At 36.8% G+C, this 27,996-nt stretch overlaps 3 protein-coding genes across 12 annotated transcripts; 1 reads left to right on the forward strand and 2 right to left on the reverse strand.

The window, feature by feature from the left end:
- Positions 1–359: 359 nt before the first annotated feature.
- LOC116254659 (probable acetyltransferase TAP2) lies at positions 360–5,357 on the reverse strand. Of its 2 annotated transcripts, XM_031630190.2 has the most exons (5): positions 4,636–5,357; positions 2,737–2,795; positions 1,863–1,919; positions 1,688–1,798; positions 568–708 (listed from the first exon to the last, which is right to left on the reverse strand). In XM_031630190.2, exons 1-4 carry the CDS (start codon positions 5,191–5,193, stop codon positions 1,708–1,710), a joined length of 765 nt encoding a protein of 254 aa, XP_031486050.1. In that variant the 5' UTR covers positions 5,194–5,357; the 3' UTR covers positions 568–708; positions 1,688–1,707. The 2 variants fall into 2 exon arrangements, with proteins under 2 accessions (XP_031486049.1, XP_031486050.1); XM_031630189.2 differs by lacking the exon at positions 1,688–1,798 and having other exon boundaries at positions 360–708; positions 4,636–5,348.
- Positions 5,358–6,481: 1,124 nt separating this feature from the next.
- LOC116254969 (uncharacterized) lies at positions 6,482–17,371 on the reverse strand. The gene is made up of 9 exons (XM_031630654.2): positions 16,543–17,371; positions 12,060–12,102; positions 11,860–11,938; positions 11,687–11,732; positions 11,493–11,591; positions 10,318–10,386; positions 9,815–10,178; positions 8,932–9,068; positions 6,482–7,391 (listed from the first exon to the last, which is right to left on the reverse strand). Exons 1-9 carry the CDS (start codon positions 16,885–16,887, stop codon positions 6,519–6,521), a joined length of 2,055 nt encoding a protein of 684 aa, XP_031486514.1. The 5' UTR covers positions 16,888–17,371; the 3' UTR covers positions 6,482–6,518.
- Positions 17,372–22,890: 5,519 nt separating this feature from the next.
- Positions 22,891–26,751, forward strand: LOC116254741 (uncharacterized). Of its 9 annotated transcripts, none has more exons than XM_031630295.2 (3): positions 22,891–23,101; positions 24,604–24,677; positions 24,769–26,751. In XM_031630295.2, the coding sequence occupies exon 3, from the start codon at positions 24,824–24,826 to the stop codon at positions 26,417–26,419; it is 1,596 nt and encodes a 531-aa protein (XP_031486155.1). In that variant the 5' UTR covers positions 22,891–23,101; positions 24,604–24,677; positions 24,769–24,823; the 3' UTR covers positions 26,420–26,751. The 9 variants fall into 9 exon arrangements, with proteins under 9 accessions (XP_031486155.1, XP_031486154.1, XP_031486153.1 ...); XM_031630294.2 differs by having other exon boundaries at positions 24,782–26,751; XM_031630293.2 differs by having other exon boundaries at positions 24,604–24,673.
- The last annotated feature ends 1,245 nt before the right edge of the window (positions 26,752–27,996 follow it).

Consider the following 27,996-nt stretch of genomic DNA (forward strand, 5'->3'; position numbering starts at 1 on the left):
TATCTTTTTTACTATAGTTATAAATACCATTTTTGTGTTTTAAAGGGTGAGATTTTGCTGGGGTATAATAACCTTGAAAAAAAAAAAGAGAATGTGATTATTCAAAAAATAAAATAAATCTTAAAATTTGGAAAAAAATAAATGAAAAACTAATAAGATGACATCAAAAAATAAGTACAAATAAAAACTAGCAAATAGAAACACATAGTCTGACATTAAAAATGTGACAAAACGCCTACAACGAAAAAAAAATGCGAACAAAAAAAATTTCTTTGCATTTTTTGGCAGGCTTATTTTTCGCATTTTTCGACACTTTTTTTAACGTGTTTTTTTATGGATATGCTTTATACATGGCCAACCAAAATTTGGATATAAATCAAGTACCATCTCTTCTGGGCTTGAAATTCGTAAACCTAGCCAAGTTTTTACAATTTGACTGACAACAGAGTGCAAAAGAAGTGACAGAATTCATGAACTTTTTCACAAACTTTTTCGCATTTCATGCAATCCCAAACATGAATCCTATTCTAACAAGATGCTCACTGTGTAGCAAATGGTTTTAGCTCAGGGGGAACAACCAATAGAAGCCTGCCAGCTCGCCTCACCATGGCACCATCTTCTTCTTGAGCACAGCTTGGTTCCCTTGTATACATCATAGTTGTGGATCCCAACATGTCATCTCCAAACCCGCAAGCCCGGAAAAATGCACTGTATTGGATCCAGATTCAGTAGTAAGAAAACTTCTCACCTGACACATTTTTGTTGGTTTTTTATAACTCTACAGTTTGTTTTTCATTCTTTTTTCATCCTTCTTCATTAGTGAACTTGATCCAGTTCTCAAACCATTCAGATTCTAATAAGATAGCTACCTGAACCTGTTTGCTAACCGATTCAATTCAAAAACCAATTTTTTTACAACAACTAGAGGCCCAAATCCAATTGTGCAGTTGCCTTGATGGGATGGAGTGCCATATGGACAAAAATTTTATTGATTTTAGATAGGGATGTCAATATATTCGATTTGTCCAACCAAAGTGATCTTAAAAAGTCGGATATGAAAAAGAAAAAAAAAATTAATTTCCGATTAAGAAATTACATCAGCTTCCGATTTAAGAAATGACATCCGATTGGATTCGGATTCAAATTCGCATATACATAAATATCCGATCGGATTCGGATGTAGATTCAAATCAGATTTATTTTTAAACAAATATCCTACATCTAAAGCTTTTACATTTTGCAAAATAGTAAAATTCGATTCAAAATTCATGGATTTGGATATGAATATAAAAATTGGATCTGATGCGAACATAAAAATCGGATCCGGATCAGATTCAAATTGCAAAAATCAGATTTGGGATTCAGATTCGAATATGACTTTTCTTTATTCATATTCCAATCTAAATTTGAATATGAATATGTGAATATCCTAAAAGCAAATATGGTTAAAGGTATACCCGATTGGATCCATTGACATCCCTAATTCTGGATTTGAAGCTGGCTATATATCAAGGCAAATTGAACTATTGAAGATACCACATGTCCATCTCAAGTGGCATTAGCTCAAACGGGTGGGCTGGGATGCGTTATGAGGTGTGTCTCTAGTTCGAACTGCGGAGGGTTATGCTCATGTACCAAAAAGGGAGGTGGGTCTGTACATGCAAGTTGAAGAATGAGGAAATCTCACTGCTTGGTACGGACGCAGCTCTAGACCTCGGAGGCGAAGGTTGTATAACCGTTCCGCCCAAATCCGTTTGCCATCCTGAGGCAGTGCTGAACATGTGCATGGCGATTCTTTCTGCAGATGCTGATGCCAAATGAAAGAAGAAAAAGCAAAGAAATAAGTTGAAGGAAAGAAGTACCTCTCTTCTTTTGAACAAAGTGCTGAGACGTCATATATTCCCTTATTAGTTAGCACTCTGCAAGCCAAAGAAGTAAAAACTTTAGTAACAAGTGCATTCAACTAAAACTTTATACTCCATGAAAGTTTATTTGGTGGAGAATAGGAGATCATCTTTTGAATTGCTAGAATTTGGTACAGGCCATATTTTTTTGGTTTAAAATCTTTTCCTATATCAAGAAAGCTCCTGATAGTAGTTATTATATTAGGCGAATTTATATTCGTCTTTTTTGTCTTTTCATTTATAAATAGATTATCATGTTGTGATGCAGTCCAGATTTGATGAATGAAGATATCTTTGATATCTTAATTTCTTCTTCATTCTCAAATTCCTTGGATGCATTAGATATGCATAGATTTTAGCATAGTTGACTGTTTTCCTTAGAAGCATCTGTACCCCAATAAACATAAATATATAAAACGCAACAAGATCTTCTGGATCACATTTTTTTGTCAAAATTCACAACTTGAAATTTGATTTCTGTGTCTTTAATCAATTTCTGGTTAAGGGACATTAGTTATAAAATTTTTAATTTTTAAGAAGGCACCAATATGTAAACTAGAAATTTGACTTAAAATATCAATATGAAAATAAGCATCTTTTGTGTGCAATTACCCACACAGTGCTCATATCTATCTCTGCCCCGTATGAAACCCTTTATTAGTTTCCTCAAATAACTTGTATTAAAAAGTGCAGGTGAGGTCTCTTCAAAAATCCAAAAGGCTGAAACTCACTGTAATTTGTATTTATACCCTTGTAGAACAGAAATGCAGTTCAAGAGGAGCTCTCTCTCTCTCTCTCTCTCTGTGTTTCAGTCTGTGTGTGTGCATGTTACCTGATAATTCTTTGAACTATCTTCTTGCCGATGCCTAGTCCTTGAAAGGAAGGAAGAACCTGAGAAGAAGGAAACAAAATTTATCTGTGAGCAGTGTTCCAAGCGGCAATGGTGCTACAATTAGAAATGGTGATACCAAAGTCAGAGACGGAAGCAAGGTAACCCTTTTTCCCACTCAGTGGTCGGAATCAGGGTTCCTTGTCTAGACACAAACAGACGAAGAAGAACCAGAACACGGCTTCTCTTTTCCACCAACAAAGAAGTAAAAGAGTTGCATCGGTTCTTTCGTCTCTCAAAACAGTAAAAGTTAAGAAACAGGCTGATAAGAGCCAACACCCAGGTGAGGGCAGTCCACTGCTCACACAAACCAATCAAAACTTCATTTAAAATGAATTGAAATTACACTAAATTGAAACCAACCAATTCCGTTCAAACATCTGATCTTTTCGTATTAGTCCAGCTATTTTTCAAATACAGCAAAAGATAAATATGTTTTTATTACTGTTTTATTTTTTAAAAAAGAAAAACCAAATCGTTGTCGAGCTCGGATCCAGTTGAGATGAGAATCTAATTAAAAATTTGGTTTAGACCAAATTCCGTAGGAATCTAATTAAAAAACTTGTTTTTAAAGCCTGGTTGTTCGGATGACAAAACAAAAACTGAAGGGATTTGAGATCTGAGGTGATATGAGATCATTGAAAAACGCCCCCTTTCATGCTTTTTATGAAATTTATTCTCTATAATACTAATTGGAAGATGTTGAGTTCAAGCTCTCCAAGCCAAATGGGGACAAACTTTTTCTTAGAACAAAATCTAAATCTAAACATCTTCGCCAAAAAACAAAGATTTCAAGTTAATCTGTCTGACAAATTACACTATATTTTATTAGTATTTCAGGAGTCGATTATAACAGATGAACCAAGCTAAGACTCTCCCTAATTACCCAGCTCGCTTTTAAAACTTCTGGACAATTTTTTACAAGACAAATAGTCACAAGCTCTAAGTGGCTTGGCCTGTTTGTAACTCCAATAAAATGCATTTTAATTTGTCCAACGATAACCTAACTTTTAACCCTATTAACAGTTCAGCTTTATTCGTTTAAGTGTTGCACGCACAAGCACTTGGATTGTGCTTGTGGAGTTCCTTGAATCAATACAACATATTATGGATTGTTTAATGCAGTATATCATATAACTCCAAAATTAAGTTCAATTCAAATGAGGGAAGGGAGATGCCATTAAAAAAGCTGAACCCGAAACTTAGTAAAATAATGCACTCGCCAACAAAAGTGTCATGCATTCACTATTAGCAATTTAGAAAATAACACCTACAAAAATTAAATTAATGACCAGACTTTCATCGGCCCATTAATTCGTCCCGCTATACTACAGAATTTAAATATAAGGATTGTTGTCATTTTACTCAAAGAATTTGAGTAGCCTCAATCAAGATAAAAGACAAAATGGATTATCTTGATCAAATTGGTTTGCCACTGATTTGACTCTAACGGGCCAATTCTCACGACACTTCTCATCATAGTTGTCCTCCTAATCAGCCGAAAAAGGAAAAAAAAAACATTATCGTAGAAATATAGTGGGATTGTCTTTAATATCTTTTAGTTCATTTAAAATATCATATATATATATATATATATATATATATACTAACAACGGCCTCCGTCCGGGAAACTTTTACTGAATAATAACGCAAAGCATATTAAAAATAAGCTCTCCTGAAGAAAATTTGCCTAGTTTGCCAGGACATGCAGCTCATGGGCAGGCAATTCGCTTTTGCAGACGTGGCAGATTAGTAGCATCTGACTTGATCGCTAAATGCACGTCCTGAACACGACATCACTCAATGAAGGGAAAGCGAGGGAAAGGAATAGGATCATCTTACCGCGACGTCGTGAATGGCGGCCGTCAATCCGCCGTCGGAGGAGGCCCTGCCGAAACCCACCAGCCGCCCGTTGGACGCAGTTAGCGGCATCGTCTCCTCCAGCCGCTCCCACCACAGCGACCTTTCGCCGTCGGCCGGGGGATCGTCCCCGAAGAGCGGGCAGTTCCGTCTGGCGAAGGCGGAGACGACGACGAAGCTGTGGCGGAGTGCAGCCGCCAACTTCTTGGGGTCCGGGCGACTGGCGGAGCCGTCAGGAAGGAGGTCCGGGAAACGGTGGCCCGACTGGTTGGTGGAGGAGAGTAAGGTGCGCAGGTGGTGGAGGTCGACGTTGGAGGGGTCGGTGGAGAGGAAGATGGAAGGGGAAAGAAGGGGCCTTCTCCTCTCTCCCGAGATGGAATTCTGGATTCCAGTGGAAAGGTTCAGAGGTTTCAGATGAAGGGTCGCCATGAGAGAGAGAGAGAGAGAGAAAGGCTCAAACTCGACCACCATTATATACAACTCATCTGAAAGCAACATCTGCACATGCGTTTGGATTTGGTATTGAGTTTGCAGGATCATGTCTCACTTCGATTTGAATGGGATTTCGTTTGGAATTTTCAATCTGGTTTGAACCAAAGTTCACATTTGAATGCAATTTTTTCTTGTTCACTAAAAGATCTGGTAGATTTGAGAGTAAACTGATGTCTTTTCTGTATGCGAGATGTTGTAAACCATCACTTAAGTAAAACTCATCTTTCTCTCCTAGAGTTCTTAAAATAAGTGAAGTCTTACATTGCAAATATATTCGTAGCTTGTTTAATAACTTTCTTTTCTAATATACTGTTCTTGGCGGCACGGTTTGTACTTATGGCAACACCAAAAGTAATAATTTATTAAACCGTTACTAAGATGAAAATAATCAAAATACTGAACACAAATTTATGAAAAAAAAAACAGTTTCGATTCAACATAATTTAGTATAGTTAGTGAATTAATTAACTAAAAATTAAACAAACAATAACGCAAAAAAATAATCAGTTCTAAAATATTAATAACGAAAATTAAAACAAAAATAGTTCTACACTTAGAGACTGAAGAAAGAAGACGAAGATTGTATAACAGTGACTGATAAATTTACAGCTTGACAAGAAAACTACTTGACTCTAGTAGGATAACCAAAAAATGTCTGCTTTTCCTGTCTCAAGATGAAAAATAACAGCCGCCCAAAAAAAAAAAAACAACAGTTCAAATTGCAGTAAAGTTAAATAACCCCAAAAATATTGCATTTTGGACAAATATGACTAACATGTATTTGCCATTTAACTAAATGAGCAATCAAAGCACACTAGTTTCTATAAAATAAAGGCAACCAGCCAAATTAGAATAGCAAAATACCATCACACTCATAGAGATTTTGTATTGCCGTTGTTTGGATCCTGTTTTCTGGAAATATACATCCAGACATGATAGACATCCAAAATTAACAAATATTTTCCTGCGGACACCTTTTCACGATTATGACCACACGCCAAAAAAAAAAAGATTTGCGTATCTAAAAACTTCAAGGTCGTAAAAAAAAACACAATTTTCTACTAGAGTGAATTTTACAAGCCTTTAGAAAATAATAATCTAAACTTTTTCAGCTTTTAAAATCTCTTAACATTCATCAGAAACTTGCGCAGTAAACTTCAAATCCTGAGTTTCCTAAACATGCCTATATGGTTTATATTTGTGAAACATGTACTTTCAGATTGTGGAATGCATGCAGGACCAAAGAATACATTATATATATATATATATATAGATTGAGAGAGAGAGAGAGATTTCTGCAGCAAAATAGGCATAACTATACACTGGGGCACAATGGTGGAAGAAAATTTTAAATATTTTGAAAAAATTGATAGTCAAAGCTGAAGTGCCAAATCTGGCTGTTGACTATCAGAAATAGATCGAGATGATGGCTTGGTTTGGCTTCTCATGTTCCTAGCTAGTTCGCAAGCATCTGTTGAATAAGGCACTTGAGCCTCAACCGAAGGTCCTGCTGGTTTAGACCCTTGACCTTGTCCATAACCAGAGCTCAAACCATTCAACCGGGCCTGAACAAACGACATGTCCAAGACAGCCGACTGTCGAGGAAACTGAGAGAAGGATGAAGGCAGCGATGAATCAGGGTGATGAGGCCACAACCCATTCCTGGTGAAGCTGATCCCTGGAACCATTTCAGCAGTGCCTAGGCTTGTTGCCCTTGACAGGTTCTTCGCAGGTCCAGTTAGTGCTGCACCATTATCATGGCAATAAACCGGCCGCCTGAAATCTGCATCAGCACCTCCATTTCCACCAACCCAAGTGTTACCGTTTCTAGATACTATTTCTAGGAGTTTTGATTGAGAAACTGGCGGACTCAGCTCAGGTGCAGGCGCTAGAATTTGATTAGCGTTGGGCTGAACTGTTGGCTCAGGGACTACTGAACCCGCTGCAGCCCGGGAAACTGCTAATCCGATTCGAGCAGCAGGACAAAATGAACCAGATTGTACTGTTGAGGCCTGATCTCTATTGCCTCTCTCTGTCAAATTAGAATGGCCATTTGAAGCACTGGGTGCACTTGCCATCTTCTCTAATGGAAGTTGCAGCGGCGTGGCTGGAAGGGAGGCAGCCTTTGCAGCTTCCAACAATTTGCATCTCTGGATCTTCCTCCGAGCAACCATCTTTGCAGTAGGTCCCAGATCAGCAGCAAAACGGGTAAGGCTTTCCACATACCCAAAATCCCCCTCACTTACCTGTAGAATCCTCGAATTAGAAGGGAAAAATAGATCATTCACAAACCAAAAGTCTGATAACCTGTATAAGAATAGTTGCCATGAAGATTCAGGTATTTTAACAGACAATAAGGGCTTGTTCAGTTTCCACTAAATATCCAAGAAAAAACTGGATATTTGCATTAAATATATGATGTTTAACAGTTTAAGATATCTGGTGTTTTAAAAAACCAGGAAAAATAGACAGGTTTTTACTAGAAACAAGACCAACTGGCAAGTAGGTAGTCTGAAAACCAGAAAATTTTCTGGTTGTCAAATGCCTATAAACAGGGGCTTCTTTCTCCATAACGTCATTTCTGAAAACAAATTCCGCCTTTATTGATTCTAATATCATACAAACCCAAGGTTCCTGCTTCTTGATTTTAGAGTTCTACTCAATCGTCTCCCTGACCAAAAAGAGAGATAATTAGTCTTAGGACAGGGCAACATCAAGGAGGCTGAGAGTGAGAGATCTCCAAGCCCCGCAGAGGCAACAAGGTGAAAGTCGACTGATCTGAGAAGAATCCAAAATGAGTCTCCATTCCCCCAGGATCTTCATGTGCCCCAAGTGCTTTGGCAGGCATGCAGGAGAAGCATGCACATCAGCTTCATGCAGTCAGTTTGGAGATCCAGCTGAGGAAGATGCAGTTCATGTGTTACTCGTGCAGTATACTGGAGGGAGACATATTATTGTTGCCAAGTATACTTCTTGGGTGGCAGCCTCTGACCGCATCCAGGTGCTGGCAGATGGGAAGTCATGGTGGAGGGACTTAAAGTGATGAAGGAGACCAGGAAGCCGCCATTGGGAAAAACCCAGCAGGGGCTAGGCAAAAGAGAGAATTACCTACTGGTGATAAAGAGAAAGCACTGAAGAAATGAAATAGGTGCCTTGGCAAAAACAGGAGTAACTAGTGAAGGCTCAGCAGCTATGTCAGCACGGAGACCAGGGACAATTGCTACCAAGAAAAAAGGGTAGTCATGGTTGTGTGTAGATATGTGCCCTTGGGGTGGGTGTTTGTGTGTGTGCGTGTATGCAGAGGGGATAAGAGGACATGTAAAGTAAAGGAGAAAATGGGTACAAAAAAGATCAAATCGAATAGAATTTGGAAAAAGAAAGTCAGGCAGTAAGTAGAGCAACGAAGAGAAAGAATGGAAGGGAAAAATATCTTTGGCTTAAAATGAATATCAGAGGAGACAGGACTACACAATAGCATTTGGAAAATCCGTATAAAGCCCCAAAACTTCCTCGTGTGGTGCTAATATGCACCACCTTTTACTTATATGTGGTGACTCCTTTAGCAGATAAGTTAAAGACCTTGTAAAGATAGTCTTCCTATTTACTTGCTATTGTAAGATACAGTTCAAAACACAGCTAGTTAAAATCTTATTATCCTCTCCAGTTGTACTATAAACTTAGGGAATCTAAACTAAGTATCACTTTAGGAACCGAAATGAAATGGATAAAGTCCATTTGTCCAAATTCATAAAAAAGAGCAGTAGGTTGTGCATCGAAGGAACTCACATAAGAAAGTTGTCTTGGGCCTTCATACAGTGGCAAGAAGATAGAGTCGCTTCCACTAGAAGAAGGGCTCAAAGATCTATATGTGGAACGCCGATCTTCTTCAGTGAAACAAGATCTTGATCCATCCTTTAAAGAGCCTAAGACAATTCAAAATGCATGGAGCATATAAGTGAATTTTTTCAGAAGAGAGTATAGAAAGCATGATGATTATCACTACTGTCATAGAATTGTCTACTCATAACTAAGTTTCTTTAGAAAAATAGTGATTTCAAGAATATCCCCAAGATATCTATCGCCTATATTATGGTTATCTTAGATAAATTTGAAATGCATGTAAAAAGAACAAGTGGTAGCACAAATATTTACAAAGGACATCATCAGAAGAGGAATACATGTGATCATCATGAAGATATGTGCAGTATAACTTTTAGGTCAGTTCCTTCAAATAGCATGTATCATAAGGCTGTATTTGGAGGCATGCAGCAAAAATTAGGTTAAATCAAGATTTTACCTAAAACCCAGTTTTTGAGAAACAAATTTTGTTCATGTGTAAATGACCAATAAAAAATTTAGCTGATCAAGGAGTTGATTCCAAATGTTTGTTTGGGAAAAACCATAAGCATCTATTACAACAGTTGAAAAAGGCAGTATGGCATTTAAAACCTAGAAATATTAAGAGGTCCACTGCAGCATATTGTTCTTCAACGAGCTTCTATTAACTATATCATATGTGTTCAGATTCATGACACGACAGCATGAACCATAAACTCACTAGCATGCACAAGACAAAGATATGGACATGTATAGAAGAAACTTTCCCTCAATAATCAGTCCAATAAAATCTAGGAAGGGGAGATCAACTTATCAACTATCACATACTGACCTAGGTCTTCTTGGTCTCTTCGTCGATCAGATAAAGGACTTGAACCATGAGCCACAAAAGATGGATGCTGGTTTCTTCCAGAACTCAAACTGGCAAGTAGGGAACCATGTTTCTCATTTGCAATAACAGAAGCACCATCTGGGGTTGCATTCCGCTGTTTTGTATGACTGGCAAGTATAGATGCCGAGACACGATCTGAGCTTCTACTTTCACCTTGGGGCCTTGAATTAGCAGAAACTCTTGATACCTTGTTCACAATTTTACCAGTTTTTGTCTTTTTTGATAGATGGTCCAGCACGAAGTTCTCAGGATCAGTTTTGAGGCTGTGGAAGGTCTTCTTTGCTAGCTCTTGAATAGCACGAGCCTAGAAAATCCAGCAGTCTTCTATTCAATTAAAAAGTAGCTAGTACCTTTTCAGTAACTAACTACAACACCAAAACTGAAAACTTGTGACAGCAAAACCTCATTCACCTAGCTAGTTCAGAACGTTAGAAGAACCTAACCTGTCTATAGTATATGGTAGTTGAGGAATTGAAGTGCATTGCATTGCCAGATATCAGAAAAACATCCCTCTGCAATTCATAAGAATATGATCAACATTCAATCCAATGACTACAGAATACAGGATTATCGCGTAAGAGGAAGACAAAATTTCTTCTTATGCATCAGAAAGATCAAAAATCAAGAGAATAGGGAAGCAGACAAAAAAAAAAGCTGTAGGTGGTTGACAGCAATCAACAGATACATGCCAAAGAGAAGAAGACCGTAGTAGAGCACTTTCCACATGAAAGAAGTGGACTTCACCAGGCCTCCAAAAAAACATAATTTAAAATATCATTATGCTGGATGGAAAGGGTCAACTTAGAACAAAAATTTGACAGTTAAAGAGCAAGTTTGTTTTGACCAGATATCGATAAATCACATCACATCTATCATTTCTCAGCCTGTTAATTTTTATCGCAGGTCAAACCATCACAATCATACGTCAGAAGGGCACTTTACTTTTACCTACGCAAGGGTATTCACAATCAAAGGTTACACTTTCATTGAGCTTGTGCATGTGTGTGTGTAAGTGGTCCATGATTCGTTGTGCTTGCTACAAGGAATCACACATACTGGTAAAAACAAAGAATAACAGGGCAAAGAAAGTGGGGCTACATCTTTGGTAATCCAGTGGCACTCTATAGATAATGACTCTTTTGAAACAGCAAAAACAAATTGGAAGGCAACAGTTTTTGAAAAGTGCAATAAGAAAGACAACAAAATCCTTCGCAACAAATAGTTAAGACGCATTCTCACCAAAAAAAACAGTGAAACAAAAACATAATATAGAACCAACACTCAGAAGTCCATTAATCGAAACAATTGGGTGTGTGTGTGTGGACTGTAATTTATTGTGCTTGGTATAAGGAATCACAAAAGCAGGCAAATTTGGAAAATTGTTTCACAACAATAAAGCACAAATTGGAGAGTAACATTTATAAAAATGTAATAAGAAAGACAACAACATCGTTTTGAAGAAAATATAAAGTTGCACTTTCCTGAAAGGAAGACAGTAAAGAAGAATATAACCAATGTTAGGAAGTCCGTTAATTGAAATAAGTGACACTCTTTCAGTAGAAACACAAAAATTATATGTAATCTGCAATAGCAAACAAGGTATGGCAGAAGGGTAAACCTCAAATTGCTCCAAAGTAGCATACATTCCTTCTTGAAGTTTGGCCCTCATTGTTCCAAAATCCATTGGTTCTTTGATTATATCATAGTAACCTTCCACCTGTCAGAATAAAAACATTTTAACAAACAAATATTCATAGAGATCCAATCTAGAAACTTTGTCGCCAATTTATAAATCAATTTTCAGATGCCCACCTCCTCAGGATCTACAGGTTCAGCAAAAATTTCATGTGTATCTTTCCTGACATGAAAAACTTCAGTTAAAATTAAAATTTAAAAGCAGTAACACCAAACAATTTTAAAAAATGCACATATGAGAGAGCAAATGAATCAAGAATGCAAACAGACTCAATTATTATATCCTTTACCTCTGCAATATGTCAAGGATAAGCTCAAGCGTTTTCTTGTCAGGTATCCAAGGCACTGATGGAGATCCTACTGACCTCTCTGCAGGAGAGAAAAAAAAACAATTCAGAAAACTACGTCCGTACAAGAGGTTTGCAACCTAAACATGTAAACCCTTGCCATAAATGTCAAAAGGCCAGAGTATATAAGTTACTGAACCAACCAGTGCCACCCAAATCATCATCCTCATTTAGTACTCGCCCTTCCTGTAGAGAAAAGGTCATCTATTAGGCAAAAGATCTCTCAAGCACGGAATTATTTTCGTTGAAAGAAACCTAAAAATACACAAGCATCCATCTTTCTCAATAGAACTTTTTAGATTGGAATTGGAGATGCATTTTAAATAGAACAAGAAAGTACATCTACTATATATGAAATGTGACAAGCATGACAACAATAATTGCGAGTGTAAGACATAACAATAGTCAGCCAGCATTAGAGTCTCGTCCAAGCAATTTTTGTCTTCCAAAAACACAGAAGACATGGCGCCCTAAAAGCAGCTATAGAAAACTAATTGTTTCCATTCCAGATTGACAATGGCAACAGATGTCATTATACTGCAAAGTAGTTAAATAGCACCATTTGCAGATCAATTTCCAATAGCAATAAAGAACGGACTTACCATTTGTTCTTTGTTGTGAACAATAAGGTGAGATGATACCCTGCGACCTCTTCTTCCCATAGCTTTTTCAGATGAAAACTCTTGTTTATGAAAATGCAACAGTTTTGATCCCCTTTCCCAAACCACAAAGAATAAGGCACAACCCTATAGTAATATATGGTTACACAGAACCTTTCCTGACCTAACATAAAAACCACAATGCCCTCCTCCTCATCCCAACCCTATCCCAATTCTCTCTTCCCTCTCATGGCGGATTTTATTAGCCGTGAGAAACAACAGCAAAGTTTGCATATAGATTTCTTTCTCTGAACAACAACAGAACAAGCCACATACCCAAACTATTTTTACCTGAGAGTAAATGCTGAATTGATTACTGGACCATTTTGCCTCACAATAAATGTTAAAATAATAATGGTCAATCTTTCTCTGCAGCCTTTCTATTGATGGTTACCCACTTTGTACACATTTATGTTGCTTCTCCTGTCATCAAAAATTTGTTCTCAGGTTTTCAACAGCAATATTAAATGACTTAGAAATGTGACTGCTTTTTATTAGCTCTAGCATCTTTTCTTGCCTTCTATAGGCATACAGTACGCCATATCAAAAGGGCAAGTCCTTAAAAGAAGAAGTATTGAGGTGGACTTGACCATTTTCACTTGCAATGTTACTATAACTACTATGACCCAGACCATATTATCAGGGAGAATATCATCAGGGACAATCTTATATTGAAACATTTTGTTCAATAGCAGGATGAAACAACTACTCTTAGATAGGTAACATTTTAAGGAATGATTTTTTTTGTTTACCAGCTATTCAGAATATGGCAATACAATCACTCTCAATAGAGAGTTTGTAACACGAGGATGACTAGTGACTACCCAACCAAAGAAAAATCAGAGACCAATTTTCATTCTCCTGTATCAAGTGCTTAATGGATCAGAAATTATGTATTCTGCAGTACAGCATAAACATATTTTAATAAGATTTACAACAATCGTCACTGACTTCCTTTTATAGTTTCAATTTCCGGTTGGACATCCCCCTATTTTTATACGTACATACATATGCACGTATATACATACATAAATATATCCCAGACTACTCAAAGTAATGTTGAAAAGTATTTTAAACAATATCTCCAGATGCTAGCACATTCACAACACCAATTTAGTCCAGAATATATAACATGACTTTTTTTACTATTAAATTTTGATGTTGAAAGAACTGTTAATGTTTTATGATTAACAAGACATTTAAACCCAGAAAGTGATTAACTTAATATATGTTTCTTATCAAATAATTTTAAGATCAAATCTACAAGATTAGATGACACAAAAAGCAATTTGATAACCTATTCCAAGGGTTCTGGTTTTCGTCCCTAATATAACTGGTCTGGGATACTTTCTCGGTATATATATATATATACACACACTACCGTGAGTCATCCGATCAATGTGTTGATGGCTAACAGATAAGGAAATGCAATAATTAACTTTTTGAAAAGGTCAGTACCAGCAATCTTTCTTATTGGAGCCACGTAACTCTTATTTAAGCTAGTAGCCTTCCCTCCAATCAAACAAGATTAGACAATTGAGAACATAAAAGATTCAAAATAAAATTTTTGTTGTGTTAATATTGCTAAAATTTACAAACTTTAAATTTACCCAATATTTGGACCACACATTCAATGACTTGGAATGGCCACAGAGAGCATCAAAAAATGGTAAAAAAAAATATCTATTAGTTTCCATTTTAAGAGGGAGACAAAAAATAAACAGATTTTGCAAAAGCTGACAACTCAATTTTAAATTGAATCTAAAAATCGAGATGCACTTCAGAAAATTGAATCTGGGAATAGGCAATGAACTTTCGACTCGAACAGGTAGACCAATCATAATTCTGCACCATTTTCAAGAATTGGCTTGCAAAGTAAAAAATGACTTTTTTGACAGTATGGTGTGTTTTGGACCTCACCCGACTTATTAAATACACTTCAAAGCACTGGGTTTCTCACTTTCCAGAAGGGAACAGTGTATTCAATGAAATGGCGGATCGTTGAAGGAGTTATAAGAGCAGTTGGAGATTTTTTGGTACTTAAGGACATCAATACAGCATTTCTCTAAGGAGCATAAGAAACCATTCCTGATGTTCTATCCATGTTAAAGAAGTAAAGATAAAAAGCAGAGAACTTTCTGGAGTCCATACCAACGGTCAGAAAATAAGAGAATCCATAATGCAGCAATTCACCACTGTACTTTGCCTCGGTATAAAAACTTTTGCTGGAGTAAAAATTGGAAGTAAAATGACTAAGGAAAAGTGTGCCAAAATTTGGTCCACTTAAATTCAAAACCTTAGAAAGCACGAAATCATATTAAAATAGAAAGCACACCTATCACTGGAATTGATGCCACAGAACCAAGTTCACTTTTTTCACACGTAAAACTTATTGGCCCTTCTTACACCCTTTTATGGGTAATACATTTTAGAAACTATGTGAAAATAATGTGCAGAACAAGCACCGATTTGAATAGATCTGTCAAATCAGAAACTGCATCAAATTATTATTCAAATAGGCAGAAGCAAGAACGAATGATTTACCTGTCAAATTCCATGCAATAATTTTTTTCTCGAAAAGTCATATCTTTGGATGCTACTTGTATATGAATGCTAAAATAACAGATAATACTTTTATTTGATGCCAGCAATATGTAAATGTACATGGCAACTAGCAGCAATCCATATGATGGCACCAGAAAGAAAGGTACCGAGCATGTTCTCCAGTTGTGTTCTTGATTAGCTCTTCAAGATTAAGCATTTATAGGAATAAATGTTTTTTCACTAATTTATCTCACCAAGTATGAGGATAATATCTCTATGAGTTCATTCACTTTTGACACCATCGTTAACACCAAACAAGACATGTTTCTTTGGTATCATTTACCACATCTAACCTTCATTTCTATAATGTAACTAACTGATTTACCAGAACACCAATGAAGAGATTGATACCAAAACTAGAAAAGGAGAGACAAGGAACCACCCACACTAAACATGGACAGAGGAAACTTCTACAGTTCCCTACCAGAGTGCTTTCGGTAGAATCCCTACACTCACGTTACACAGGCACAATGTAGTTCATACACAGAATACTAGGGTGTCGAATAAAAAATTGCCAAGGCTATTGGGAGGACTTGAATCAGAGATAACTTGAGAAAGGCAGTGATGGAAAAAAATATCCAGTATTTGGAATTACGAGAACCATCCGATCTTACTGGCCCTTTTTTTTTTCCTTTTTATTCTCATTTATAGTTGGACCATGGGTTCATCAGTGAGATTCAATCCTGATATCCCTGATCAAGATATCTCTAACTTTCTTACTGAAATTTTACAGCTTTACCAGTCCCACATGCAAGAACCATAAGACCATTACTCCATATCTGTTACTACCTTGCCTCCAATAACCCAGCTATTTACTCACCGAACTTTACACATTCAAATGCTCAAGATCTCCCTTCTCATGACAATCCATGGAGAAATTTTCCATTACGCATTATCTGTATTTCTCTCAAGAACCCCACAAGCCAATTAACGAATCTCCTTTTTCAACACAAGTCATTGCAAAAATTTACCGCTAAGCACTACCCGTGTTTCTCTCAATAACTCCACAAGGGCCATGCACCCCGTTCACTATGTTCTCCGTTTTCCCCTCTTCCTCACAAACAAAAGTCCTATCCCACTGAGCACCTGTCACATGCATTCTCTGACACCATGCATAGCCATGAACATCATAGAAGGAACATCTTATAAAAGATCCGAACAACATAAATAGCCAGACCATCATCAGGTGCTAAAAATTTGAAGAGGACAACAAAGAATGCGAAAGTCTAGAAGAAACGCAGCGACTAAATGGGCAACCATACTAACTTGCAGCCCCGTGAACTATTAATGGATAGACGAATAAATAACTGTATAAGGGAGGAAGTTAAAAGAAGACACCGAGTGAGTGATTGTGGCATGTTACCTTCTCCTCTTCCTCTTGCTCCTCCTCTGGTTGTTGGTGGTGGCGATGCTGTTGCCCATCTTCCCTTTCTTCCTCATCCTCCTCGTCCCCACCGTCCTCATCACCGTCGCCGCTGTCTGCACGCTTGGGGCCAGCGGAGCTAACGACGACCTCCACAACAGCCCTCAACCGCTTCTTCTTCCGGCCGCGCTTCCGCCCGCGCTGTGGTGCCGGGTGCACAGAGGAGGCGGGCTTCCTCCCGCGCTTGCCCCGGGGGGCACCGCTGGCACGCGTCAAGGCCGACAGTCTCCATGTGTCGAGGGCGGAGATTCTGGCGCTTCTCCGCTGCTGTCGCCCCTCCGCCATCACCGCATTTCCCCCGATCCAAACGCGAGCCAGGAAAATCCCAAAACTTTTCCCAAGAAAATAGGCGAATGGCGAACGACCGAAAACTACACGGCTGGTCGAGAAATCCCCTCCTCAGCGGCAAGAGGAGAGAAACTTGTGGATCGGTTGAACCAGCAGTCACATCACAGAGAGAGGAGTGTGTGCGTGATGTGACCTGGGTCCTGTTTGGGTGTTTTTTTGATATGTTTTCGTTTTAGTTGCAGAAGGCGATTAAGGGGGAAATGCTTCCATAAGAAAAGCAGGAAAATCCTGGCTTCTGGAAGAAAACGAAGAAACTTTTGGGGTGTGGGAGAGAGAGCAAGGAAGATGGAATGGCTTACAGGCGAGGAGAGGAGAGTGTTGTTCCCTCTTTCCCTTTCTCCCTCACTCTCTCTCCTCCCTTTCGTCTTTTGGCTTCTCTCTCACCTTTTTCTCTCTTTTTTTTTTTCTCTCTCTCTCTCTCTCTCTCTCTCTTTATCGATGACGCTTCATTTTTATCATCACCGGAACTTTTCCTTGGAAAAGAATGTGGGAAATGAAGTTGGTGTTTGATTACCATGCTGTTCTTCCATCACTCTGGGTTTCTGAAGCCACATAGAATGGGTTTCCTAGGATTATCGTTTCTCCCCAAATTTAGTGGAGTGTCTTTTGACAAGTTGATGAAGGAAAGGATCTCTCTATCTCTCCCTCCTTTAAGGAGAATCCACTTTCTTCAATCAACGGAACTTTTTCCTAGAAAAGGATGTGGGAAAATGAAATTGATGTTTGATATTCATGACACAAGCTCTATGGAAATGGTTTCCTTATGATTATTGTTCTCGCTAGGTAGAGAGTGAGGTGTTTTGACTATAGTCATAAAAAATGTGTTTTTTTTCAAAAGACTGCATTAAAAATATAAAAAATAGTTTAATCCAAATAAAACGTGGTTTTTTGTTTTTTTTTTCATTTACGTGTTTTGTCAACTTGCTTGTTTATATTTTATGATTTTTATAGATTGTTTGTCTACGTATTCTTTATGTTGTCTTATTAATTTCTCCTTTATTTTAACTTTTCCTAACTTTTATGATTTTTTGAAATTTGCTGTAGTTTTCATGTTTTTTCCTCGTTTATTTCCAACTCACCATATTATATCAGAAAAAAACTTCGTTATTGAAAACATATAAATGATATTTGTGAATATGGTTTGGACAAGTCGGATGCTTTTCATGGTAGAGGGATGAAAAACTCCAGTTTGGTTACACTTGTCCATGTACCAGCCATGTGTTCAGTTTTCCTAGGAATCGCTGAACTCTGTTTGGAAGAACATACCTTTTTCTCAAACAAATTTACCAAAGCTTGACTCAATAATTGTTATCTGCTCAAATGTTGAGCACTCATTTGTAAATTTTCCTAAATTTTATTTAGTTCTTCTTCATCAAGCATAAGCATGTCAATGAATCCAATTTAGATCCGATGTCCGACTGAACCATATAAACAGGATATGAAAAAAAGTTTAAGATCTGATTAAGAATTCAGATTGGATTTGGATATCAGAAATGACATTTGACTGGATTCAAATTTAAATCAATGTTGGTCAGATTCGGATCCGGATTGGATATAGTTATAAGTAAATATCCTACACTCAACGTTTATAATATGGTTTGAATTTGGTCTAAAATTGGTTTCGGATTCATACATTAATCTTAAAATTAGACTCGAGTTTCGGATTCGGATATTGTATAAACTTTTCTTTGTCCAAATTAAAATAAGGATCTGAATCTGAAAATATATACATCCAAAATAAGAGATATGGTAATATATATCTAATTCAAATCTGATCCATTGACATCCCGAATCGAATCATGACCTTTTCTCCCAACTCAATATCTCTTGTTGCTCAAGCCAGTATGAAAGGAAACAAAGCTTTAAAGAATCAAATCAAATAGTTCTCACAAAGTCTTATCACTTCATTATTTGGGATCTTGGAGAGTACTTGGGTTCAACATGAAATATCAATTCCAACTTAGGAAAACGTCTAAGAACTTAAACCCATGTTGTTGAAATGAACAAGATATCAATAAGATCGTGCATCTTCATTCAACTTAAGAGATCTTCAAATTTCTATTTCAGCTTTTCAAGAAACTGAGCATTCAATGAACTCTTTAAACTAGTTTGCCTCTTGAGACTAGTTTCAAAGAAGACGTCAATATTCAGTTTTCATACAGGAAAACAACAAAGTATTCAAAATCCTACTATTGAAATTAGTAGATAAACAAAAATATAAGCTGAATTTAATATGTCTAAATGCTTTGTCACTAGGAACATATAACTAACTCGTATATAAATTTGAAGGGGCACTCATATATAAATAAATAGAAATGACTACTAAGGTCATAATGTGCAAATAATGCAATTTTTGCTGACTGGTGCGGGTAATCGCCACATCAGCCCACACTTGTCTCTGTTGACGCCGAAATAAGGCCTATAGTTTTGTTTTCATCTACAGTATTGGGAGCAAGTACAAACAATTTCACCTGCCAACAAATGTAAAACAAACCTTTGTCATTCAAGAAAGAAAAGGTACCAGATGAACTTAATGACCATGTGATTTGCATTAAAAATCATTGGCATCCAAAAAAAAAAAAAATTGATCAACATTTAAAACAAGGAAGGAAAGAATATCTTCCTTTTTTTAAAGGTGAGTAGTTCATTCATATCCCGAAGAGAAGTTACTGTCTCCTCATATGCTCATTACCTTAAGGGTTCACAGAGCTTGCTTCGAGACCTATTATGGTTTAAAGGGTGAGTGTTGGGTTGTGCCAGAGACCGGTATGCTACAACCCCTTGCGGTAGAAAGATGAATATCATTTAGAAAGTACATGAACACAAATTTGTGGCTAAAGCTATACACAATAATGCAATTTACATTAACATAATATCAAAATTTTCGGCTCCAAGGATTGGCTCTCTTGCTTTTTATCAACAATTTGTCCAATATAATCTATTCTGGAACATGAACATTATTCATGAGATCGGTCGAGAATATCCCAAATCCAAGTTGAACGTGGTGCACAACCTAGACTATTGAAAAGCAAATTTGCTGTAGATCTGAACACAAAGTTAGAGCTTTTGTCCAATCAAAAACAAATTTATAAACCTAAAAACAACATGCCAAAAAAAAACCAAAATCTTAAATTCTAAAGTCTAGAAAAGAAGTCCCCAACCGTGTGTGTATATATATATATATATATAAAATATATATGTGTGTGTGTGTGTGTCTTACGGAATATCATTTTGTATCTGGATTTAATGCCCCTTGCGTATGGCGAACGTTGATTTTAATGTGACGTTCCCTATCAGCCTTTACCAATCTATCCTAAAGAATTAACTACTGCATGCAATATGCATTGAAAACAATTAAAAGTAATCAGACAATGAAAGTAATCAAACAAGAAAGCAAGACTACCAACTAATTAAATTATCAAAAAACTATGACCCAACAAATTAAACTGTAATTAAATGCTAGCTAGCTAAATTTAGCTCTAAGTTAGCATATAATGAAATGTTCTCAATTAACAACACTTTAAATCACGCACAAACACAAAGAAAACTAGTTCAAGTATAGAAAATATATCTTTTATCTGGCAATGGCATCAAAACTTTGGTAGCTTCTTAGTTCAAACGTTGGTATGGTAGGTTGTCCTTAGCCAAAAAGGGGATTTCTGATTCAATTGCTTCTCTATTTGGTTGCTTAATTTTTTGGGGTATGCTCTGTAATTTAAGAGGGATTAAATCAGTTTTAAATTTGAAAAAATTGGGTTCCCTATTTGATTTCATGTTTGTTAGTATTTTCCACTTCTAAAGCTTATTCTAGCCTTCCTCAGCATGTGAGGAAGAGGGTGATAGCTAGAAACAAGAAAATTCAGTTGAAAAAAGGCTACAAAAATTTTGTTGAATAGAAATTAATCTCTTTCCAACCAACTACCTTTTTTCCTACTTTTATTTCAGTAGTAGTTTTGTTGATGTTTTTGCATGTCCCATGATTTAATTTTTCCCTAAACATGTTTACTTATGGAAAGGTAAGATTGTTGATAGAGGCAGAGCTAGGAATCTTTCATTAGGGGACCGAACTATAGTTTCAAAATTTTAATATGTGGTCGAAATATAATTTTTCAAAAATTTTATACCAGTTAAATGATTTTTTTTAAAACTTGCATGTTTTTTTTTTGAAAAAAATTGATGGGGGGCATTCAGCATTGCATCTTAATTTAGCTTGTTTTATCACAGGGAGGCCATGTTATCCTTAAGTTAGAGCGTAGATATTTAATTTCAATCTAAATTTTGATTAAAGTAGGATTCTTCATGGTTAAGAAGGTTAGGATTACTTCTGTTAATCTTTTTTCTAGTTTAGTCAGTTGATTTTAACCTTGTTTCAATCTATTTCTAGCTATTAGTGGTAACTTTGTTTTCTTAGGTTAGTGTAGAATTTTGGTGTTGATTTTATGTTTGTAGAATATGATAAGATATAGTGTATCAAGTATTCTTCTTCGTGAATATGATCTTAATTTAGATTAACATGTTATTTCATGTGTAGTGTTTTTATGTTTTTAGTCATTTTATCTTGGATTAGCTAATTTAGAGTAATAATAAGGCATTTGCTAAATTTCGTGACCATTGGATTAGTGTTAATCGAGAATTTAAGTGCGGACTTCTTCCATAGTTTATTGAGTCACAGATAGTTATTTTGATATCATGTCTTAGGTGATTACTGTTATTTGATTATATGTGAATTGATTGTTTTTAAGAAGTTGTCTAGAGTAGGCCAATTTAAAATAATTAGGGTTTATCTTCAAGTTTTGCATCTTGTTTTGGGTATTTCACATGGAACAACGAAAAGTGCCCTCAATGTCTAACATTTTCCATGTGTGCTTAGATATTTTAGGAAAATTTTGTTGAAAAGTCAAGCCTTTTAATTATAATACAAGAAAGAGCCTCATATTTCTTATTTTCCTAAAATCAGGTTTCACTTTTATGAATAACTTTCCACCTCAATCTGCGTGGTATTAGAATATGTGAAAATCTAAGCTCTTTAACCTTATCTTTTCGAACGAATAAATCTTATACTTTGTCTTCACAAACTTAAAAACACTTGACAAAAGGGGATCTCTATCATTTGTTTATTCTTTACTTACATCTTAACGCTAATCTTCAAGACCCTCATCTAGAAAACAAGAAATGTTGAGTCCATGTCTTTGACACTGTGACTAAAAATACGTCCTCTAAGATGAAAATTTTCTAGATTTTTTGTTTGCTTTGGAGTAAGAAAATGTCACAGTCCTTTGGTCTGTTGGGTAGTCTGACTTGGGCTCCTTCTTTGGCTCTTCCGTCACTTTTTAGGTCATTTCTGCATGGACCCACCTTCGGCTCGAGCCACATTGAGTTTATATTATATAGGGCGTCTACCAAGTCAAAATTGTACTACTAAACCAAGGTCTATCAGGTCTAATCACGGCCATCTGATACAATATATCGATTATATGAGGCCAAAGTATTTTTTTAGAATATATATATATATATATATATATATATATATATATATATTATCGGATAGTTAAATATTTCAAAAAGATGGCTAAATGTGTCATAAGTTGTCACTAAAAACACCATATCACTACGTTATAGACATAGTGTTTTTTAGTAATGGATTTTAAATATTTTGTCATTGATTATATATATATATATATATATATATATATAAAAAGAGAGAGAGAGAGAGAGAGAGAGGGGTACAACCAACCTTCAACGCCAACAGAAAAGTAACGCCCACAGGGGAGGGTGAATTTAGTATATTGGTCTGGATCTGTCCAGGGTCCATCTGGATATGGGACGGCAGGATCCGAAACGGTATCCAAATAGCAGCAGCACGAATACACAATCACGTACTACGGTTGGCAAGGGTAGTCCAGTCCTTTTGTAGTGAAAGAGAGACCAGACCGGTCATCTTTTTCCGGATGCAGAGGCGGAAGAGCGACTCTTTTATACTCTTTCCATTGCTTCCTCGACTCGTTTATTTTGACTCCATCGGCTTAATGCTCTCGGGAACTTCTGAATCTTCTTCTCTATCGTCCGTCCGTCCTGATTTGCTCGGAACGATATTTTCCGGTTGAATTTGGAGGCAGTTTTCCCGATCTTCGTTTCCTGTAATTTCGTGCCGGTTAGTCGTTCATTGTCTTGTTTTCGATTTATCTCTTGGATTTTTTGTTGGTATGTCGAAGCTTTCATTGTTGGCATTATGTTTAGTGAGAAATAATCGCGGTATCTTGGAATAATTCGGTTTGGATTTTGAAATTTCTAAGAGTCTCGAGTTAATTATTGGAATATTTTGATCTATTCATGTCCCTTCTAGTTTTGGCCCTTCGGGTTAGTTGGTGCTTTGTTTTGTTTTTTGAATGGCCTGTTTTGGGTATAGGATTCATGAGGCTTTCCATTTGCAAAATCTTGAGCTAAATTTGATGTTTCCAAGTATGGGGACGGCGGTTGTTAGCATAATAAGCAGATCGAGATTGGTAAATTTGAAATTATATTTAGAAACGATGTGATCATTTATAACCAGAACCAAGCTCTGCTCTTAAGATAAATTATTCTCTAACTGTTGATGCATTTTATTCTATATTTTTCCTTCGCATAGTTAATTGGTTATCTTTGTAAACTTTTCTGGTTTCCTTGTTGGTGTTGCTTCTCTGTGTTACATGATATAAAAAGATTGGCAGCGTAGTAAGTACTATCTGTTGGTAAACTGTGCGTAAACCTATGTAAATTTTCCTTTCATTGTGCTGATGAATAGCTATATTTTTCTTATGACTAATTGCAAGGTTACTACCGCATTATTTTTGGTGCGATTCTAGGCTGACTAAGCTGTAGTTTCCTGAGTGTTATACCATGTTTTCCAATTTGTTCCAATTATTTTCAAGGCTCGACTTTATGAAGTTGTGGATATTTTGTTTTAATTTTGTTTTCCAGACATCTTTTAGATCATGGAATTATCGCTTCCAGAAAAGCTCAATTTAATGCAGGAATTATTTGCTGCTTTCATGCTTGTGAAACTTGAAATTTGTGTCTGAAAATTATGAAGCTTGTTTGTTGCTAGAATGCTTCTCAGTTCAAAAGACTTGCACGTTTTTGCAATTGTTTTTTTTTTCTAGTACAGTCCATTTATAAGGGGAGTATTTTTTGTTAAAACTAGTTAAGATGCGTCTTAAATAGGAAACAAAATTTTAACTTGTTATTGTTAATTCTCAAGTCATTGTTCACAAATTTCTTCTTAAATTCACAACTTACTCTGTTCTGCATGGTTTCCTTTCAGTGGCAGAGCCACATGTGGTCTAATTGCCCACACCAGCCCTACAAAGTACCTTTATTTTTACACTGTTGTCTTCAAATATTTGACTAATTATAAGATACTGGTGTTCATCCAAGCATGGAAGTTTTAGATTAGTGACCCTCCAGCAAAAATTTCTGGCTCTGCCACTGTTTTCTTTCATGCCCATTCAATAAAAATAAGTGGACGAGTATCAAACTATCATCGGAATAATGGCCTATTTTTTCTTGGCTCATGGTGATAGTAAAAAAGGAAATTTCTTCCAGCTATGTGTTCCGACATTACTTTCTTGCCAGTCTCATTATACTCAACCTACTTATGAATTGATGTCTTCTCAGTTCTCAGCAGGTTAGTCCTTCTGTATATTAAATAGCCAACAGCTTCGAGACCTAGTGCTGCAGTGAACAAGTAGGTACCCCTCTCTCTCTCTCTCTCTGTGTGTGTGTGTGTGTGTGGATTGTGTAAGTCCCTCTTGTGCAGTGCCTTATGGAAACTTTGTCAAGGTTGGTTTCTCAGTTGGCTAGACAATCCCATACTGGAAGTAGTACCGAGGGTCAGATGGAAGCATTTTGTGCACTCTGCAGGAGAGCCTTTACAGAGGATAATGAAATGATGGAGGGACATAAGCCAATGTCTCTCTGTCATGATTGCAGGGCTGTCTTTGTTGAAGATTTCGATCCAGATGTGCACTGGACAAGGCACCATAGGAGAAGATCTAGACACCAGAGTTCTGGTTCTGTCAGGGATCTGTTGTCACAACAATTCTCACAATTAATTAATCGAGTAAGACAGAATCTTCATGGTCTATCAGCTTTTGGGGTAGAAGATGGATATGGACAAGATACTGATACTGTAAGTACGGTGCTGGCAGATGCTGCTCCACATACTGATGTTGATTCTATTTTTGGTGGGAGTGATACTAATGCCAGCATAAGTGGATATGGTGCTTTTCCAGGTGACATTGATGCTGTTTCTTTCAACGGTTATGGGTTGAACTCAGATGCATTTTTTGATGAGCAAAGTTTGGTAGACAGAGAAGTGTTTTTGCATGGGGATGATCACAGCCATATAGACAGTGACACAGACATTGACCCAATGCATGCTGGTCTTGACAATTGGAATTCAAATTGTGAGGAGGATGAAGATGATGAAGAGGGAGATTGGATAGCAGCTGATGCAGAGTTGGAGGCGGTTTGGGGAACCAATGGTTGGGTCCATTTGGATACTAGAACCAGTGAAGGAAATGAACATGCTCATCTGCATCAGGGTGGTCCTCCACTGGAAAACCATCACAGAAATCTCTGGAGAAGAGACGATTCCACGCATAATCTTGCACACTACAGACATGCATATATTTCTGATACATTTCTAGATTTTGAGAACACAAATGCACTGACTTTTGTTGGAAATTCTGATGATTATCTTGATGAAAGAGGGTTTGAGGAATTATTTGATCACCTTGCTGAAACTGAGAACTTAACGAGAGGTGCTCCTCCAGCAGCGCAGTCAGTTATTAACAGTTTACCTCGGGTTATTATCGGTGAGGCACATGAGGAACATGGAATTGTCATCTGTGCTGTATGTAAAGATCCTCTTGTCAATGGGACTGAGGCAAACCAACTTCCATGCATGCATTTGTACCATCCCTCCTGTGTTTTGCCTTGGCTGAGTACTAGGAATACATGTCCTGTTTGCCGATATGAATTGCTAACTGATGACAAGGACTATGAGGAGGGAAAGCGTATCACAAGAATTGGAATGCCAGTTCATGAGCTTCAACAGATGGATTCAAGTGAAGACAGTTCTTCAGACAGCTCTGATGATTTGGACGTGGATGAAAGAAACAGCCTGCTATGGCAACCTCATGTTGATGGACTTATTATAGCTGACGATGATGAGCAGATTGGCAGTGAAGTAATTGGTCCGGGGGTGGAGCGAACAAACGTAACTGACAATATTTTCATGTCTGATGGCTTTGTTACTGATCGCCCATCAAGAAGGGGCTGGCTAATCCTTGCTGCCGCTCCAATTGTTAGCATTCTGGGTATGGTCCTAGTCCTATGGTTTGGGGACCCCTTTTCAGAAGGGAGGCTGAATAGAATCATCAGGCTCAATGGATGCATCAGTGAACAGGATCTGCAGCAGCTTAATTGATCTCCTGCTGGATTCCTAGATGAAGGGAGCAGGAATAGGAGTTGGTGGCGTTTCTTCTGAACGAGGCAAGTTTGTGGTTTAGGAGGTTTTGTAACATTGAAGAAAGTTTACATGTTTATTCCTTATTATCCTTTTCTGAATATGATGCCTTTGAATCAACCGTCCTGGTTTATTCAACAACTGGTCACATACCGACCTTTATACAAATTTCTTTTATGAGTCTCTTGGACTTTGTTAAATATTTAATGTAGTTTTCAGAGCAGTTTCTTGCTCATGCAACTTGGCATGTCACGCTTTTATTTTTTTTGGATACACGAGACATCTCTTTTGTCTTCTATTGTTTATACAATGCTGCTAAAGTTGACAACTGATTCTACGTCTCCGGGAGAACGCATTCAGTGTCATTGACTTGGTTATTTCACTGGCCGAGAAATTTCCGAAACATTGTGACTTATGAGTTATGACCGTGCCATAGCAACTCAGTTGGAAAGCAACAATTCAGGAACTGCCCACCTTTTCTTTTTCTATGCATCTTCCCCTTTCTCCTTGATTTGGATTCGATTGTCAAATATCTCACTTTTGCATCTTGAGGATTATAACTAAATTTGATATCGACCAAATATCCAAATGTCTTTCTGCCAATGGGTGCCAATAAACTCATATTATTAGGGATACCAATGAACCAGATTCAAAGATATATATCCTCTGAACTACTTTAAAAAGTTGGATATGAAGAAAATTTAACATCCGATTAAGAAACTGGACCAGATTCAAATTTTAAGAAATGACATGATGAATCTTGGCTTGTGATTTGATTTTAGATAAATATCCAACCAGTTTTCAATTCAAATTCGAATTTATTTTAAATATCCATCCCATATCAAAGATGCAGACATCTTGAAAGTTAGTTCATACATATTATGATGCGGAATTTGGTTGTATGTTTAAAAATTAGATTCGGATGCACATGTGAATTTAAAAGTTATATTTGGATCAGATTTTGATTGTAAATTTAAAAACTGGATTCAAATGTGGTATCTACTTTCCTTCAATCATATTTGAATCCGAATACATGAACATCCTGTAGATTAGAATATGCTAAATGGTACACATGATTCAAATCCTATCCACTAACATCCCTGCCCATCATCTCCTCCTGAAAATCTATAGTTTTATCTAGCAATTCTTTGAAAATTTAAGTTATCATAACAATGTTTGAAAAACATGGGCACATATATAACCCAACATCTAAGACCAGAACATAATCCAAACTAAAAGTTATTGGAATTTAGGTTGTGTTTGTTTCACCCTGGATCTCATAATTTCAGATTCATGGATTTAAGGTAAAAATTACCCTTTACTAATCTGACTTTAAATCCATGGTTTTTTTAACATGTAATGTACATTTAAAAAATCATGTTATTGATGTACCAAAACACACGAAACACACCTTCCTTCTAATGCAGCCTCCACTCTAAGCTATCAAACGCAACCTTATAAAGGCCGTGTTTGCGACCTGGTATATACTCGTCTCGTTGAGAACACTGTTATTGACTTGACTGTGTCTGAAATTGTTA

Source organism: Nymphaea colorata, chromosome 5, assembly GCF_008831285.2.
Source record: "Nymphaea colorata isolate Beijing-Zhang1983 chromosome 5, ASM883128v2, whole genome shotgun sequence".
Taxonomy (NCBI): Eukaryota; Viridiplantae; Streptophyta; class Magnoliopsida; order Nymphaeales; family Nymphaeaceae; genus Nymphaea; species Nymphaea colorata.

What these genes read in the sequence shown, in the direction of transcription:
- LOC116254659 (XM_031630189.2), bottom strand. Translation starts at nt 5,193, where the DNA reads ATGATCCTGCAAACTCAATACCAAATCCAAACGCATGTGCAGATGTTG. An exon ending in ATAGTTCAAAGAATTATCAG is followed by an intron (nt 1,920 to 2,736) that starts GTAACATGCACA and finishes TTTGGCTTGCAG; the next exon opens with AGTGCTAACTAATAAGGGAA. An exon ending in CTTTGTTCAAAAGAAGAGAG is followed by an intron (nt 709 to 1,862) that starts GTACTTCTTTCC and finishes GATCCAATACAG; the next exon opens with TGCATTTTTCCGGGCTTGCG.
- LOC116254969 (XM_031630654.2), bottom strand. Translation starts at nt 16,887, where the DNA reads ATGGCGGAGGGGCGACAGCAGCGGAGAAGCGCCAGAATCTCCGCCCTC. An exon ending in AGCAAGAGGAAGAGGAGAAG is followed by an intron (nt 12,103 to 16,542) that starts GTAACATGCCAC and finishes TTTTCTCTACAG; the next exon opens with GAAGGGCGAGTACTAAATGA. An exon ending in CTACTTTGGAGCAATTTGAG is followed by an intron (nt 10,387 to 11,492) that starts GTTTACCCTTCT and finishes TATGAATTGCAG; the next exon opens with AGGGATGTTTTTCTGATATC.
- LOC116254741 (XM_031630289.2), top strand. Translation starts at nt 24,752, where the DNA reads ATGGAAACTTTGTCAAGGTTGGTTTCTCAGTTGGCTAGACAATCCCAT.